At 51.6% G+C, this 16,942-nt stretch overlaps 2 protein-coding genes across 2 annotated transcripts in view; both read left to right on the top strand.

The window, feature by feature from the left end:
• Positions 1–4,316, top strand: part of LOC116948944 (excitatory amino acid transporter 3-like) — a 54,362-nt gene extending 50,046 nt beyond the window's left edge. The window contains exons 11-12 of the mRNA XM_032966246.2: positions 446–580; positions 3,082–4,316. Of these exons, the coding sequence (XP_032822137.1) occupies positions 446–580; positions 3,082–3,448 (502 nt within the window). The 3' untranslated portion in view covers positions 3,449–4,316. The remainder of the gene's footprint in view (positions 1–445; positions 581–3,081) is intronic.
• A 3,301-nt stretch (positions 4,317–7,617) lies between these two features.
• On the top strand, positions 7,618–15,598 carry LOC142929838 (uncharacterized). The gene is made up of 2 exons (XM_076071916.1): positions 7,618–12,572; positions 12,612–15,598. Exons 1-2 carry the CDS (start codon positions 11,179–11,181, stop codon positions 12,745–12,747), a joined length of 1,530 nt encoding a protein of 509 aa, XP_075928031.1. The 5' UTR covers positions 7,618–11,178; the 3' UTR covers positions 12,748–15,598.
• The last annotated feature ends 1,344 nt before the right edge of the window (positions 15,599–16,942 follow it).

The raw sequence follows: 16,942 nt of genomic DNA, 5'->3' as shown, positions 1-16,942 counted from the left end.
GTGATGATGTCGGTGGTGACGTCATTGGTGATGTCGGTGATGACATCGTGGTGACGTCGTCGGTGATGTCGGTGATGTCGGTGATGTTGGTGATGTTGGTGATATCAGAGTGATGTCGGTAATGACGTCGGTGATGATGTCGATGTTGGTAATATCAGAGTGATGTCGGTGATGACGTCGGTGGTGATGTCGTCGGTGATGTCGGTGATGTCGGTGATGTTGGTGATGTTGGTGATATCAGAGTGATGTCGGTGATGTCGGTGATGACGTCGGTGATGATGACGATGTTGGTGATATCAGAGTGATGTCGGTGATGACGTCGGTGGTGATGTCGTGGGTGATGACGATGTTGGTGATATCAGAGTGCTGTCGGTGATGACGTCGGTGGTGACGTCGTGGGTGATGTCGGTGATGATGACGATGTTGTCGTCGGCGTGCCCCTTAGCGTGACGGCCACCGCTGCGAGTATCGGTGCGGCCGGAGTGCCCCAGGCCGGCCTCGTCACCATGGTGATGGTGCTCACGGCCGTGGGGCTCCCTTCTGAGGACGTGACCCTCATCATCGCCGTCGACTGGCTCCTGTGAGTGCACGCCACGCCACGCTAACCCCCCAACCCACCACCACTGCCGTTGTCTCTCCGCGTGGTCCTCTCACTCGCTCCGTGTGTGCGTGCGTCGGCCGTGTGTTGATTTACTGACCCCCCAGCCCCCTCGTGCCCCCCCCACCCATCTCACACCTCGACAATTCACATTCAGATGTCACGTACCAATTGTGAAGATTCAATTGCTTCTTGAGGTCCTGTTTGTAGCATCAGTTTCGTCCTGTCGCGTTGGCGAATGTTAACTGTCTCTCCAACCCTGACGCCTGCTGCTGTATATTTGGAGTTTGCGTGTTCTCCCCGTGGTCGCGTCGATTTTTCTCCAGGTCCTCCGATTTTCCCCCCCACATTTATAATCAGCATGCGTTTAGAGTATTTGGCTGCTACAAATTTCCACGCGATAAGCCACTTCGTTGAGCAATCAATTGTGGCCAGGTCTCTTCTGAAAAAGAGCTGTATAGCTCAATGGGCCTTACCTGGTAAAATAAAAAAAATAGTTCTGTTTGGTTCCTCTGTCCGGTTTGTACTGCCCATCAAGTTTTCGACCAGCTGTCTCGTTTTGCCCTGTTTTGCGTTGCGTTATCAGTCTCAACGTTTACAATCTCGTTTGGATTATCCTTCCCGTTTCTTCCACACCGTGTGTTTGTCCCGGCTCATTTGTTCCATTCGCCACATGGTTACAACCGCATGTGTGCTTTGCACGAGTTAGTTGATCACCAGTTCTTATGCTCCCATAGGAATTGATTTAAGTGTATTAATCAGTTATTCATCACATGCCTCCTACATGTATCTACATGTATGGCTCTCTCATTAATCCAATGTGAGATAACCCGTACAGGTCACGGGGTTATTCGACCACAGTTCACAACCGAGTCGTGCCGACACCAACCCGGCGTGGCCCACGAGGTGGCATCTGGCTTTAACCCACTGAAATTCCGTTCGCGAGGATAACTTAATACCGATGCAAGCTGGATCCAAGTGATTCACCCCCGCTCCTAACCCTGCGTGGCCCAATGAGTCAGATGCCCTGTAAGGCGCCATGGTGGCGAGATGCAAACCGCCTCGTCTGGTATGCTGGAGGTCAAGCGTCTGATCCCGACTCTGATGCCTGCTGTATATTTGGAGCTCGCGTGTCTCGCTCCTCGTGGTTGCGTGGATTTTTCTCCAGATCCTCCGGTTTTTCCCTCCACATTTAGCGACAATGCATTTCGAGTATTCGGCTGCGAGAAGTTTCCACGTTATGAGCCACTTAGTTGCGCCATCATTGGTGATAGCCAGGTCTCCTCTGAAAAAGAGCTACATAGCTCAGTGGGCATACCTGGTCAAATAAAAATATCAAAATTAAAAAAATAGTTTCATGTTTTGGTTTTGGCTTGGCTCGGGAAATAGCCAGTGGAAAGCACTTTTTAAAACTATAACCGCACCTCCGGTTAGCACGGTTGGCTATGTATGGTACGGAAAAGTTCAACACAGATACGTACGTAACCCTCCACCAGCCGACGGAGGCAATCGAATCAAGTTGTCACGTCGTGGTCAAATACGCCGATGGATTTAGCTTATTGGCAAAAAAGAAGAAGGAAGAATGTTGAAATGCAAGTAACATCTTTGAGATTACACCCTGCATGACCAAGACTGAGGATTACAGATAATATAATCATTGATATTATACCTTCGCAATTTAAACCAAACTAGTTATGAATCATAACATTGGTATTGAAAGCCTAGGTGTAAAACTAGACGGTGGAAAATCACCTGTATCAGAAGAGCCCCACGCTGGTTTGGCTCGATTGTGCCGGTGGAAAAGAGGAATCGGAGTGATGGTGCGTGTTCAGCCGTTGCAATTCGTGTCGCAACTATTGCAGGTGACAATCGTCAGTCAGTCACGGCCTTAAGTTTGTCCTCTCCCTTTCTCCCGTCCCTGCCCTCCTGTCCCTGCCCTCCCGTCCCTGCCCTCCCATCCCTACCCTCCCGTCCCTGCCCTCCCATCCCTGCCCTCCCGTCCCTGCCCTCCCGTCCCTGCCCTCCCGTCCCTACCCTCCCATCCCTGCCCTCCCATCCCTGCCCTCCCATCCCTGCCCTCCCGTCCCTGCCCTCCCATCCCTGCCCTCCCGTCCCTGCCCTCCCATCCCTGCCCTCCCATCCCTACCCTCCCGTCCCTACCCTCCCGTCCCTGCCCTCCCATCCCTGCCCTCCCGTCCCTGCCCTCCCATCCCTGCCCTCCCATCCCTACCCTCCCATCCCTACCCTCCCATCCCTGCCCTCCCATCCCTGCCCTCCCATCCCTGCCCTCCCATCCCTGCCCTCCCGTCCCTGCCCTCCCATCCCTGCCCTCCCATCCCTACCCTCCCATCCCTACCCTCCCATCCCTGCCCTCCCGTCCCTGCCCTCCCGTCCCTGCCCTCCCGTCCCTGCCCTCCCGTCCCTACCCTCCCGTCCCTGCCCTCCCATCCCCGCCCTCCCGTCCATCTGCCCGCCCCGTGCAGCGACCGTTTCCGCACGGCGGTGAACGTGCTGGGCGACGCGATCGGCGCGGGCGTGGTGGCGCACGCTGCGCGGCGCGAGCTCAGCGTGCTCGACCCGCCCTCGCCCTCCGTCTTCCCGCCGCCGTCGCCGCTCTCGCCCGGCGGCAGCAACAGCAACAACAACAGCAACGATGAGGACGGCGGCGGCGGCGGCGGCGGCGGCGGCGGCGGCGGCGCCGCGGCCGCTCTGCTGCTCAAGCAGACGGGTGGAGGTCCGGTTGCCGTGAGCGGCCAGAACTTCACAAACATGCGCGAGTACAGCAACGGGGGCTTCGTGAGCGACCCGCACGACCGGGCCACGCTGCCCGAGCAGATGTCGCGCTTGTAGCGGACGGCGCCCCCTGACCCTTCGTTCTGAGATTTTCAAACCCGCGAGTCAAGAGTTTCGGAAATGCTCGTTCGGAGCACCGGCGCACGCACGCACGCACGCGTGCCTCCCTGCCCGGACGAGCGTTGGGGCGGCTGTCTTTGTGCCGTCTCTTTGTCGGCTGCCCCAAGTCGCGACTGGCAGGGAGAATTAAAACAAAGCCGACAGCAGCAGCAAACATGAATAACTACAATCCGGAATCCCTCGTGTCAAGTCAACAGTCCCGAGGGGGGTGTCCCCCTCTTCAAACCCCCGGTGTTGGGCGTCCCTGAGCCAACAGTGGAAACTCCACATTCCCCACGACAGGGACCTGATCTCTCTTGATAGCACGACGGCTGTTGACTTGCCACTGGAGAAATGAGTTGAATTCTCACAATCAAAATTTGGTGATAGCAATGCAAATTTAAATTAAATTAAAAACTTTTGTTTCAGGTTTTTTTGCCAATTCCCAATAATGGGCGTTTGTTTGGCTAGTGGGAGGGAGCCAGAGAACCCCGTTGTAATGAAGGGGGGGAGGGGGGAAACACTGATAACTCCTCACAGCTGGATTAAATAATCCATCGCTGTGCTCGCATCTCCTGGCCAACGCAGGGCCCAAGCCTGTAACACCTGGTATTCCCAAGCAGCACTAACCCAGGTCTGACGAGATCCATACCGCTGGAGTGAACGGCAAACCTCCGATTGTCATCTGTGCCAAAATCAGTGCCAAAATTCAACTTTTTTTATTCCTCCAATTCGCACAATAATAATAAGATACGGCCATTTGTCAATTCAACTGCTGGATTAAAAAAAGATATATTCTTGTGCAATGTTGGTCAATGGTGGTGGCGGGGGCGGGGGGGGGTGGGGGGGGTGGCGGCTTGTTTTGACCATACTTCACCACACCGGCCAGTGCAGGTTGGTGAAGGAGGCGGAGTGGGATCCCCAGTGGCAGCTCGGACCTCGTTGCACCGCTGCTGTTCGCCGTGGTCACCGATGGGGACGCGAGTCACTGGCTTTGTAGCTCGGTTACCATCCACCCGCCCCGGCACCCCTTCCTCCCCACCCTCAAATCACCCTTCTCGCAATCCGCTGCTGGATGAGAGTCCTCGCCACGCCTGTGCGGGTCATAGGGGTTATTTGACCATACCTCCCCACGCTGGTCAGTGGGGTTTGGGCAAAGCAATGGGCGCCCGTTGGCCGGCAGAGGCTGACCGGCTCACGGCAACTCGAGCTCCATCCCGGGTTGTTTCCCAACGACTCCTTTCCCCCGCTCGGGGGATCTTTCGCTCCATCGCTACTTGGGTTGTCTTTCTGTTGAGCCTCCTTTGTACGCGGCCGGAAACAAAACAAAAAAATGCGCACGGGAGATGAGATGAAGCCCGGCGCAGGGCAGCGTGTCGCGAACCTGCCTGCCGTGCGATACCCTTGGCGGCGGTCTTGTGCCACTGGCGCACGCGCAACCGCGACTCCCATCCGCGCGCGATCCACCAACCCCGCTGGGGTTAGCGACGCTCGCGTTGATCGGAGCCCCGATCAACGCGAGCCGCCGACGTCCGGATGCTCCCTTGCTTAAAATAAAAGTTTAAAAAAGTTATCACGTGGGCCCCGGGTTGCCGTGGGCCCAGCCCCCATTGCCAATGACAACGTAAAAAATATACACATGATTACTGTGAAGTGTTGTTTTTGTACGTAGCGTATGTTAGTCGGGCTTTGTTTGTGGCTACGCGCATAGTGCGTGGTGCAATGGCTCATTCATTTGCATGTCTGGAGAAGCTAAAACCTATTTTTATTTTACCAGTTAAGGCCCACTGAGTTATACGGCTCGTTTTTTTTTTAGAAGAGACCTGGCCACAAACGATAGCTAAGCGAAATGGCTCATCGTGTGGAAATGTATAGCAAGCAGCCAAAATACTCGTTAAACGCATGTTGACTCTAAATGCGGAGGGAAAAACCGGAGGACCCGGAGATGAATCCACACGACCACGGGGGAATCGAAACCCGTGACCTCCTGTATACCAGGACGAGGCAGTTAACATCTCGCCACCGTGGCGCTCCACAGGGGAAGCGTATAGAATTTGGACCAAGGATACCGGGGGCGAAAGTTTCGTGATGTTACCCAAGGGCCATTGCGCGTTTGGGATGTGGAGTTTGCTTTATTTGTAGGGGGGTAGTGGGATCAGGAACGTTTTCTTTCCCTATGCAATCGTCGGGGAAAACAACGAGACCTGTCGTCGCAGCGAGCGCCCGTGTCAACGGTCTACAGCGGGGGTGGGGAACGTCTGGGCCGCGGGCCGTATGAGGCCCCTCGAAATCATTTGGTCTCTGGCCCTGCCAGGGCAACCGCAGGCGGGACTCGAGATTCAATAAATCTAGGAGAGCAAACCCGGAAGAACATCATCACACGCCTCGCCAAAAGAGAAGCAGTTCCAGCCCATCGCATTGGGGGCGAGTTCATTAAACTTCTGACCAAATATAAACGGGCTCATTTTTAAGTTGGCTCATTTTTTACGGTCCCGCGAATGATGCTATAAATATCCAAATGGCCCTCGGCAGAAGATTTGTTCCCCACCCCTTGGTCTAAAGGGTCCCGCTGCCCAAAACACGCTTTGGGGCGGCGCGTGCACCTCCGGTCGTGACCCCGAGCGGGCGTTGGAAATTCCATGTTCCCCAGTTTTCGGTCGGACGACCGCCGTAGATTTGAAAAAGCGATCGCCCATTGTTCATCGACGCTGGACGGGCGGTGATTGGCCGAGACGCCATCCGCACCCCGAGCAAGGGAGATGTGAAAACGTTTTTTTTTCCGACAGCGAGCGTAGCGCTCGGACAATGGCGCAGCCCGTCTGGCGAGGTTCTTCGCCGCCCAGAGTAAGCCGACTGCCGTGCATGTGTGGTGTAGCAGGCTTGCAATGTGCGTTCGATGTGAAAGATTCACTAAGAGTGTAATTAAATCGGTTTCACTGAAAATTAAAAAAAAACAGCAAGCAAGCCCTTGGGCTGTTTTGCGTGCATGTTAGCGATTGTTTCCGATTGGAAGAGGAAAAAAAACGACGGTGAACGATTTAGCTTCGGGGTCGGAAGCCGTTTGGCAGTTTCCTTTTGTTTCGGAGTTTATAACGGGGGCATGCGACGATCCATCGATCGGTATCGACGATCGCGTGCGCGAGACGCTCGTCGAACCGTGCACGGACGAATCGATTAGTTTCGATTTGTATTTTTTTTTCAAAAGGTAAAGGCGCAACCCTGCAGCTGCTCGCTCGCATGGCTGCTGGCGGAAGGGCCCAAGGAAGGACCCTGTTAGGGCGGTGGTTCCCTTACATGTGGGCCGCGAGGCCCGTGAATTAGTGGTCTGTGGAACCGGGTGCAGAGGAGACTTCTTCTTTCACAAAGCACCGTATGTTTTGCTGCAGGTCGGTCCGGGATTCGTTGTTGTTGTTTTGTTGTTGTTCGTTCGAGGGTCGACAGAGGTGCACGGGTTGAGAAAGGTCGGGAACCACTCTGGTGCACGCTCCTAGAGCCGATGCTGTCCCGCACTTTCCACGACGATCGGATGTGTCTCGGAAGGGGCGGTGGGAACCCACACCCCCCCCCCCCCCAACACGCGTCCTTGCTGATCGGCTCGCTGCCGTTCAACCCGACTACACCGCTGGGTGGACTGAGCCGGGGGGGGGGGGGTTGGGGGGATTTAAACAACTCCCCCCCCTCCTCCCCCCCTCCCGTTGTCGTTGCAACGTCCGTGCCGGGGAGATGATGTGATCGAGCCGGTGACCCCTCCATTTGCAAGTCTGGTCGCGTGGCTCACCGTTGAAGCCACCTCCCCAAATCCGACGAGTGTTTTGTACGTGGAATTGTTTGCGGACACGCGCAAGCCACTAAGGTGGGGGTGGGGGTGTTGCCGGGTTTTGTACGTACCACGGTCGTTCAAACTACGATCCCCTACCCCCCCCCCTAAACCGATAGCGATGTGGAGGGTCGTTGGAGGGGGAGTCGATGGTTTCGTGTGCCGAGTTCACGGCGCCGTTCGGCTCGTCACGCCCCCTGGACGCGAGTTGGGGCGCGCTGACCTCCCCCTGACCTCCCCTCTGACCTCCCCGCTGACCTCCCCCCTGACCCCTCCCCGCTGACCTCCCCGCTGACCTCCCTGCTGACCTCCCCGCTGACCTCCCTGCTGACCTCCCCCCTCACCTCCCTGCTGACCTTCCCCCTGACCCCCCCTCTGACCTCCCCGCTGACCTCCCCGCTGACCTCCCTGCTGACCTCCCTGCTGACCTCCCTGCTTGACCTCCCCGCTGACCTCCCTGCTGACCTCCCCCCTCACCTCCCTGCTGACCTTCCCCCTGACCCCCCCCTCTGACCTCCCCGCTGACCTCCCCACTAACCTCCCTGCTGACCTCCCTGCTGACCTCCCCCCTCACCTCCCTGCTGACCTCCCCCTGACCTCCCCTCTGACCTCCCCGCTGACCTCCCCGCTGACCTCCCCCGTGTGCACGCGGTGCGATCCCCACCACGGCCCGCCATCCATTCCCGTGACTAACCAACACGAGTGCTCGTTGTTTGTTCTTTGAAGCAACGGACATCAGAGGCCGCGCGTGCCCCACGTCATCGTCCGTCGGAATGGAACGTTGTGTGCCCGTGGCTTGAACATCGTGACCCACGCCACAAGTTGTGCCGCAAATTGGCCGCAGGTGATTACGTCGAGTGAACAATTACAAACCACGGCCCTTGTGTAACCGTCAGTACCCAGGTGGTAAATGCCTTGTTTTCAGGACTTGATTATGACCGTCGTTGATAATCTTATTCAGGGCGTGATAAGAAATCCCTTGGACTGACACGGAGAGCATTGAGCGGCCCTGATGAGTTCCGTGTTACTTCTCTACGTGCTCCCCTTTGACGTGCGATGCAAATGGACCATGGTAATCATCATCAACACCAGTATCATCATCGTAATCATCATCAACAGCAGTATCATCATCATCGTTATCATCATCAACACCAGCATCATCATCGTAATCATCATCAACAGCAGTATCATCATCGTAATCATCATCAACACCAGCATCATCATCGTAATCATCATCAACACCAGCATCATCATCGTAATCATCATCAACACCAGCATCATCATCATCATCGATGCCTGCAGGCTTTTTTGTCCCCAACGAACGCTGTCTCACTCCTCAAGACCGCTGTCTCAGCTCACGCCTCTCCACTACCACTCGAGAATCACCTTTCTACACGAGTAATTGTATTTTTGTTGGGCTCTGTAACCATGGGAGAGCCGGGGTGTCAAACACACGGACCGTGGGCCGGATCCGGTCACGTGTTTTAATTTGTTTTGACTTTTTATATATATAAAAACATATTTTCTCTTTTTTCACTGCTTCGACAGAAATACAACCTGAATTTAAACCGGACGTTGAAACGGGGCGGCGGGGGAATTTGGCACGACCTGCCGCAAAAACAAAAACAATTGGAAATTGAATCGGTCAATGAATACCGTATCATTATGCTTTTCGTTTTCATTGGCCCAACTGTGTGACCCGCGGGAGGTGCAATTTCGGCCCCGCTGTCCGATTGAGTTTGACCCCCCCGATGTAGAAGGGGCACTGGGAGTCAGATGACGTTTTCTCAACTTCACTTCATATCTTAACGAACGAGCAAAGATGATTTCCAACACGCGTCTGTAAGAGATAACGTACTGGACAAATGAACGTTCGCACACTGTTGTAGGAGCGCTGATTTAATATGCGGTGTATTTGTGGGCTCTTAACGCACGCGCAAAAAAACGTTTGTTTTTCATTTTCAAGGCTGGTTCTTTAACAAGCAAGTAGTGCGGTTATTTTTTTGTATTTATTATCGTGATATGAATCGCCCTGTTAATATAACTGTATAGAAAATAGTATTTAGGGTCTGAATTCGAAGTGTCATATCTGAAAAAAAACATAGTGCCAATGTTTTATACTATATATGAAAACAAAAACAATTGCATTGATACGCTTCGGTGAGCCTTATAGACTGTAAAGGCAATTGTTGTTAGCGATCACCTATTAAAGGCTGGCTCAGCGCATATGTGATAGGGTGAGGCTTGGCCATCGCACACAACACACCTGTCAGCCTTTGTCTTCCCGGTGGTCAGCTGATGTAATCCTGATGCCACCGCTGTAGAGTTTGCTCGTCTCTGGCCCGGGTCGACCTCGTTGAGAGTCCTAGCCAGGGTCAGCTGTAAAACAACAGCAGCAACAATAGGGTCGTCTCTGGCCAATGTGTTTGTTGGCCAGGAATGAACCTCAGGTGGTTAGGATTGTAGCACCCCTCTTGTCGCTCCCAGTACCTCCAGTGTAGCCCTACGTAGACCATAGGGGAAAGTGCTGTTAGCGAGCACCTATTTGGTAAGGCCGGATGGCACGTGAGACAATGTCGTGGGTCCAGAATCATAGCCAGTCGCCTTTGTAAACATACGAGACTAAGATCTCCCGTATAGGACTTTGAGAACACGTGTGTGGCAAGCGCTGTTAGCGAGCACCTATGAAGGCCGGCACTGGAGGGGTGGATGGCCAGCACACACACACACACGCGCGCGCGTGCACGTGCGTATTATATATGTAGATATAAAAAAGCTAAATAATATAATCTCATATAATAACTTGTTTATAGATAAGTAAATGGCTATGTCTGATACGGTATCTGAGTAACTCATTATGAAGTATGCTATTACGTAAACTGTATTGAAAATAGGGACATTTAAATTTAAAAAATAATGTTTTTTTCGTCGATTACACGCGTGATGTATTCCGATGCAGCTTTTCACATTGCCAACGAACTCTCGCAGTATACGCACGTGTTCCCCCCTTGTTTGCGTAGCGTTGATCACTTTGGCTGGGTTCTGCAAATTCCACTCCGCGATTCACGGTTAGGTCGACGTCGCGCTGAGCACGACACGGGCGGAGCAGTTGACGGGGGGGGGGGGGAGAGACGGCGCTCGACGGAGGATCGATTTGAACCTCATCGGCACGGGGCAGCTGCGCTCAAAGCTGCCCCTTTGTCGCGTTGCGTAAAGTTTTGGTGAGCTCCGTCGCGTTCCACTTGGCTCCCTCGCAGGTCAAAGTTGACCATGACCCACCACCGCCCTCTGTCTCGTCGCGACCTTTAGTTATGGCTCCATTGTAACGTGGCGACGTTCTATCAACGTTCGCTTCCTTCGCTTAGTAGCAGCGGTAGGAGGAGGAGGAGGAGCGGTTGAAGCTCCTGCACGCAAACGCACGCGGGCACGTGCGCACAGCCGACAAACGTGCGCACGTATCGACGGACGTTGTAATATACGACGATGAGTAGGTACAGCCGCGTGTGTGTGTGTGTCGCTATAATGCAGGCGTGCAGGCATATCGTATAAGGTGCTCCAGATGTCTTGTGACCCCCATTTAATGATCTAAAAAACTTAATATATATTTTAAGTAAAGTTTATTTAAAACAGAAATGATAGTGAAAGGGAGGGACAAATATTGAAGGTCAATTAATTGTGTGTGTGGGGGGGGGGGGTCACATGATATCTGGACCACGCTGTACATTATTGGCAAGCTGTCAGCACGTTTGTTGACGCCTGGCAAACACGAGGCCGCTTGCGCTGCGTCTCGTCATACTCGTGGTAGCGTTTCGGCGCCGTGCTTATCTGCGTGTCATGCTGGTCCTGAGGCGAGCGGAAATTCCACATTCCTATGGCCGGCTCCGTCGCGGCTCTGATTGTGCCACCCACGAGTCAGCTGCTGACGTCACCGCACTGCATGGAGGGGCCTGACGCAGGTGGTGGCTATTTTACTGGGCCCGGATTGGGTGATGGTCACCATGGTGATGACGATCATGATGGTGGTGATGGTCACGATGGTGATGATGGTCATGATGAGATGATCTCGATGGTGATCATGGTGATCATGGTCACAATGGTGATGATCATCACGATGGTGATCATGGTCACGATGGTGACGATCACGATGGTGATGATCATCACGATGGTGATCATCATGATGGTGACGATCATGATGGTGATGATCACGATGGTGATCATGGTCACGATGGTGACGATCACGATGGTGATGATCATCACGATGGTGATCATCATGATGGTGACGATCATGATGGTGATGATCACGATGGTGATGATGATCACGATGGTGATGACGATCATGATGGTGACGATCATCACGATGGTGATGACGATCACGATGGTGATGATCACGATGGTGATGATCACGATGGTGATGCTTATGATGGTGATGATGATGATCACGATGGTGATGATCACGATGGTGATGATCACGATGGTGATGATGATCACGATGGTGATGATGATCATGATGGTGACGATCATCACGATAGTGATGATCACGATGGTGATGATGATCATGATGGTGATGATGATCACGATGGTGATGACGATCATGATGGTGATGATCACGATGGTGATGATGATCACGATGGTGACGATCATGATGGTGATGATGATCACGATGGTGATGATGATCACGATGGAGATGATCACAATGGTGATGATGATCATGATGGTGATGACGATCACGACGGTGATGATCACGATGGTGATGACGATCACGATGGTGATGATGATCATGATGGTGATGATGATCACGATGGTGATGATGATCATGATGGTGATGATCACGATGGTGATGATGATCATGATGGTGATGATGATCACGATGGTGATGATGATCATGATGGTGATGATCACGATGGTGATGATGCTCATGATTGTGATGACGATAATGATGATTATGATGATCATGATGTTGATGATGATCATGATGGTGATAACGATCACGATGGTGATGATGATCACGATGGTGAAGATGATCACGATGATGATGATGATCACGATGGTGATGATCACGATGGTGATGATGATCATGATGGTGATGATGCTCATGATTGTGATGACGATAATGATGGTTATGACGTTCATGATGGTGGTGATGTTCACGATGGTAATGATGGTCACGATGGTGATGGTGGTCGCGATGGTGGTGATGTTCACGATGGTGATGATGTTCACGATGGTGATGATGTTCACGATGGTGATGATGATCACGATGGTGATGTTGTTCACGTTGGTGGTGATGCTCACGATGCTGATGAGGATGATCACGATGGTGGCGGTGATGATGATGGTGCAGGGTTTGATGATGACAGGGACACTAGAATTGAACTCGTACTCTTGCCAATCACGAGCCAGTTATTTAACAACATTCACGAGCAACACACGTGACATGTGAGGCGTGCTCAGAGTAAAAAAAAACACAGCGTCTCCCTCCTGACAATTCCAATGGGGCCACGTCTATCTCCGTTGATGCCTTGAGCCAGTAGTGGAAATTCCACATTTCCCTGGCAGAGACCAGTCCGTGCCACTGGACACCCGTCGTAGACTTCCAAGAGTGATCCACAATTTTATCAACCGGCAAAGGGATGACGGGCCTGCGCCGAGTCGCAAACCTTCGGACTGTGAAGCGATCACACTCCGCCGCCGTTCAAGTGACTGTAACTCACTTCAAAATGTACGTTAGTGTACTGCTAGTTTAAACACGTAGGCATCGCATTCATGCCACTTATTTCGGATCGAAGCAGGAGGATTTCCCCACAGCTCTGGCTGACCGCCTGATGATGCCGGTTGTAATTGCTGGCGAAACGTCGTACTCGAATTGTAAATGTTGTGGGTTTTACTCTCCAACACAACCGGTGTGCTGAACTAGTAACGAATTGGCTACGTTCTGTTCACGTGACAAACCTAACTAATTGGCTGTGTCGGGTGGTGGCGAGTTTAACGACACATTTGTATATTGACGCGATCTAACCTCCCCCCCCCAAAATAAACCTCTTATGGAAGTGTACTGTTATTTGCGTATTACATGCGGCTAATGTTTATATGGGTCTTGTTAGTCCGTTGACGTGTCTGTTGTAGTCGTAACGATCACAGCAATAATCGAAGCTTGCGTACGATGGTGATTTAAAGCTCTTTGTTTTTCTCGACGTAGAGATCACCGGGTGGCCCCTGACGAATTTCAGTAATTTCTCTCTGCGGTTTCTTTGTAATGTCGTGCGCACTTGGTCCATCATCGTCAGCATCATCAGCATCGTCATCATCATCTCATTGTCATCAGCAGCATCGCCATCAGTGTCCCCAAGGTTTTGAATTCTGCCTGGAAAGAACTATCCGTCTCGTTCCTCAAACCACCCCCACCCCACTCAAATTGTCCTCTTCATTACAAGCCACAGCCCAGCGACCCGAACTGTGGACTCTTCAGTAAACCCACTGTAGTTTGCGTTCCTTCAACGGAGGAGGAGGAGTAGGAATAGCAAAACTACACGAACGAACTCTCTCTCTCTCTCCTGAAGCCCTCTCGTCGTGGCCAGCATCAAATCTTGGACATTGGCACCTAGCTTCTGAACCACAGTGCTGCTGCCATCATCGTGCACGAAAATAGAATGTTTTCATTGTCACAGCAACGTTGCTTTGTCCGCAAGCGTTTTGTTGTTTGAACTGTGGAGATGCGTGGAAGGCGCTGGGAGCCACATCTGGGCAAGTGTGTGGCTTTTCCCCAGATTTATCTGGCAAAAAAACATTTCAGGACACCTGTTGTGTAAACGAACATATCACCAGCTGTAGCAGCACCACTCCTGCCATCTCAGTTCACGTGCTTTCCGATCGCTCCCCCTCCCCAGCACGTGTGCACGGGAGATACGATTGATATTACATAGATGATGTACATGTGTCTGTTGAACTTCTTTCACACCATACGTAGCCAACAGCGCTCGTCGGAGGTGCGTGGGAAGCTGGGTTAAGGACATGCGATGTATTCGGTATATGTAGATAAAAAAAAAACATTAGCAACAGACATTAAATGAAATAGCGTATTTAGTGCTGATTATGATTCATATAATATTGCGTGTTATAAACTGCTTGAAAGTGTCGTTTGTAATTATGCTGCATTATTTGTTATGTTGCCCATTTATGTGCATAATTTCAAATGTCCCCCCCCCGCTCCTGTGAGGTCTTGCAAACGTAATGTGAAACACTGAACGTGACTGCAGCGTGCTGGGTTATAACCGAGTGATGTCCATTCGCATTTATAGAGGTCTATTGGAATGTCACATACACGTTATTCACTTTGATAGAGATCTATTAGCGATGGTCATAGATATGTCTATCACTATCACGAATATTTATTTCCTGAAAGTGACTGGCAGCCATCGTGATATCGACTACAACGAGTGCCAATCACTTTCATGTACATAGCCATCACAAATGGATCTCCATGAAAGTGACTGGCGGTCATCGTGATATCGATTACCATGAGTGGCAATCGCTTTCATGGACATGTCTTCACTGTCATGGAGATGTATATAAAGCCGCTCACTTTCAGAGAGATACATTGAATTGGCTGTCACTCATTTTCACACAGGTCTATGAAGCAGACGAAATAAGCAGACGTGCATTTCTCGAAATAAAAAAAAAATATCGGGTTTTTTTTTCTTTACCACATGGCCTTCTGGGAGTTATTTTTTGTTGTCGGCAACATTGCTTTGAAAGAAGCAATCTCCGGGGGCGGTTATAACACTCGGTGTGTCATCAGCTGTCAGTATTGCTGAACTCGGTGCTGCTGGTGAACTGCCCTGATGTTGATAGCCCAACGAGCCTCTCCGATATGGGTCGCTCGGAGTTCAATGCAAAAATAATTTGGGACTTTTTTTTTATTATAATGCTTCCACGGCAATCTATTGAAATAACTTTTTCACGTTCAGCGATATCTGTTAAATAGAGTGACTGACCATTCATGTTTAAAGAGCGGCTACTATTCACTTCCACAGTGCTTTCATTGGGCTGGCCAATGGGTTCCCACAGAGGTCTGTTAAACTGGCTGCTGTCATTCACATTCATATCGTCGCCGTGAAGCTAAACGGCCAATTCACTGCCACAGAGTTCTATGACATAGAGTGGCCATCACTCGCTTCCAAAAGAGATCTGTCAAAGTGATGGTCATTTCCATTCACGGATGCCTATTAAATACACAAATAAAACTGTCTCCCAATAGGCTTGGCTCAGATTATGAATAAAGGAAGTTGATCTAATCGAGCGATGTCAGTGTGGGTTACGTGGTATCCCGGTCAACTCGGGACGTTGTCCCAACGTTGCACGTTCAAAGGCATGGTCCGGTTAACGACGAGTGAATCAGGCGTTGACGTGACACCAGGGTTAACTGAATTAAGAGATCCATACTCTTTGGTTCTTTCGGTAAAGTCACGTAGGTATACAAATAAACGTAAAATAAATAAAGTCACGACGTTTCGGGCGCAACACAAGCGTCCGTCATCAGGTGGGACAACCACAGCAAGAAACAATTGCTCAAGTGGGCAAAAGGGCTGCTGTAACAAGAGGCTTATATAGGCAAGAGAGGGGAAGGGGGAGGAGCCAGGGAGGAGAGACAGAGAGGTGTAGGGGGAGTGGAGCGCTACCGAGTGAAGAGCAGCTAGAAGGGTTTAAAGGGCGAGCAGAGACACAATCATTGGAAGGATGTTATTAACCAGGCAAAACCCCAAACGCTCCACGGTGTTGCCTTCATATCCGCATCTCCTGTTGCCTCAGCTCCCCACTGGGTATCGGAACGAAGGGAATGCTCTAAGTTGTAACGAATGCATTATACCGCCCCCTGGGCTCTACGTGCGTGCGTCACTGCTGGCGGTCATTTTAAAATGCTCGCACCTGCCACGTGGTCGGCTTCGAGCAACAACGGGGAAGTGGCAAAGAAAGGTTTCGTCGTTTCCAATCGCCAGCTTTTGCTTGGAAAGTATACGCGACGATATTCGCGGATAACTCTCAAACGAAGCTACTTCGTGCATCCCGAAGCCAAGGGAATATATCGTGTTTTGTTTACATGGCAAACCTTACTAAGTTGGCTGTGTCGGGTGGTGGCGGGTTTAACGACACATTATTTACATTCACGCGAACTAACCCCCCCCCCCCAAAAAAAAACCCTTTATTATAACATTGGTCGCGAAAGCCTACGTTTTAAATCACACACAGAGTGGGAATTGTCCCAAAGGTATGCCATATAGGGTCATACAGGTCACTCCAGCTTGTGTAGCTCAAGTCTTGCACCTCGTTGATGGGGTTTTTTTTTCACAACGCTTCGTTAATTTTCGTTGAACCAAGTAAGATGCTCAAGAGACCACGACGAGCCTCCAATTGCAAAGAGTGCCCTGCGGTGGATTTAGTCTGCCAGGAGTACCCAGCAGACATGGTGCGTTGGGCCCAACGGTTCCAATCACATTTTAACGCTGCGTGCTTATTGGGCGCTATTTACACTCCCAATCGAGTAGTTTGGTGTCGCAATTTGCCAAACGTTGGACCATGACGGCAGCAACACGATGGTCGGGCGATCCGCCGTGGCTGTTGTGAAGCAGACGGCACGCAGT

Source organism: Petromyzon marinus, chromosome 35 (assembly GCF_048934315.1).
Source record: "Petromyzon marinus isolate PM22_M1 ecotype Great Lakes invasive population chromosome 35, UKy_Petmar_22M1.pri1.0, whole genome shotgun sequence".
Taxonomy (NCBI): Eukaryota; Metazoa; Chordata; class Hyperoartia; order Petromyzontiformes; family Petromyzontidae; genus Petromyzon; species Petromyzon marinus.
Note: the sequence above shows the minus strand (reverse complement) of the source record. Positions and strands in the feature narration are given on the sequence as shown.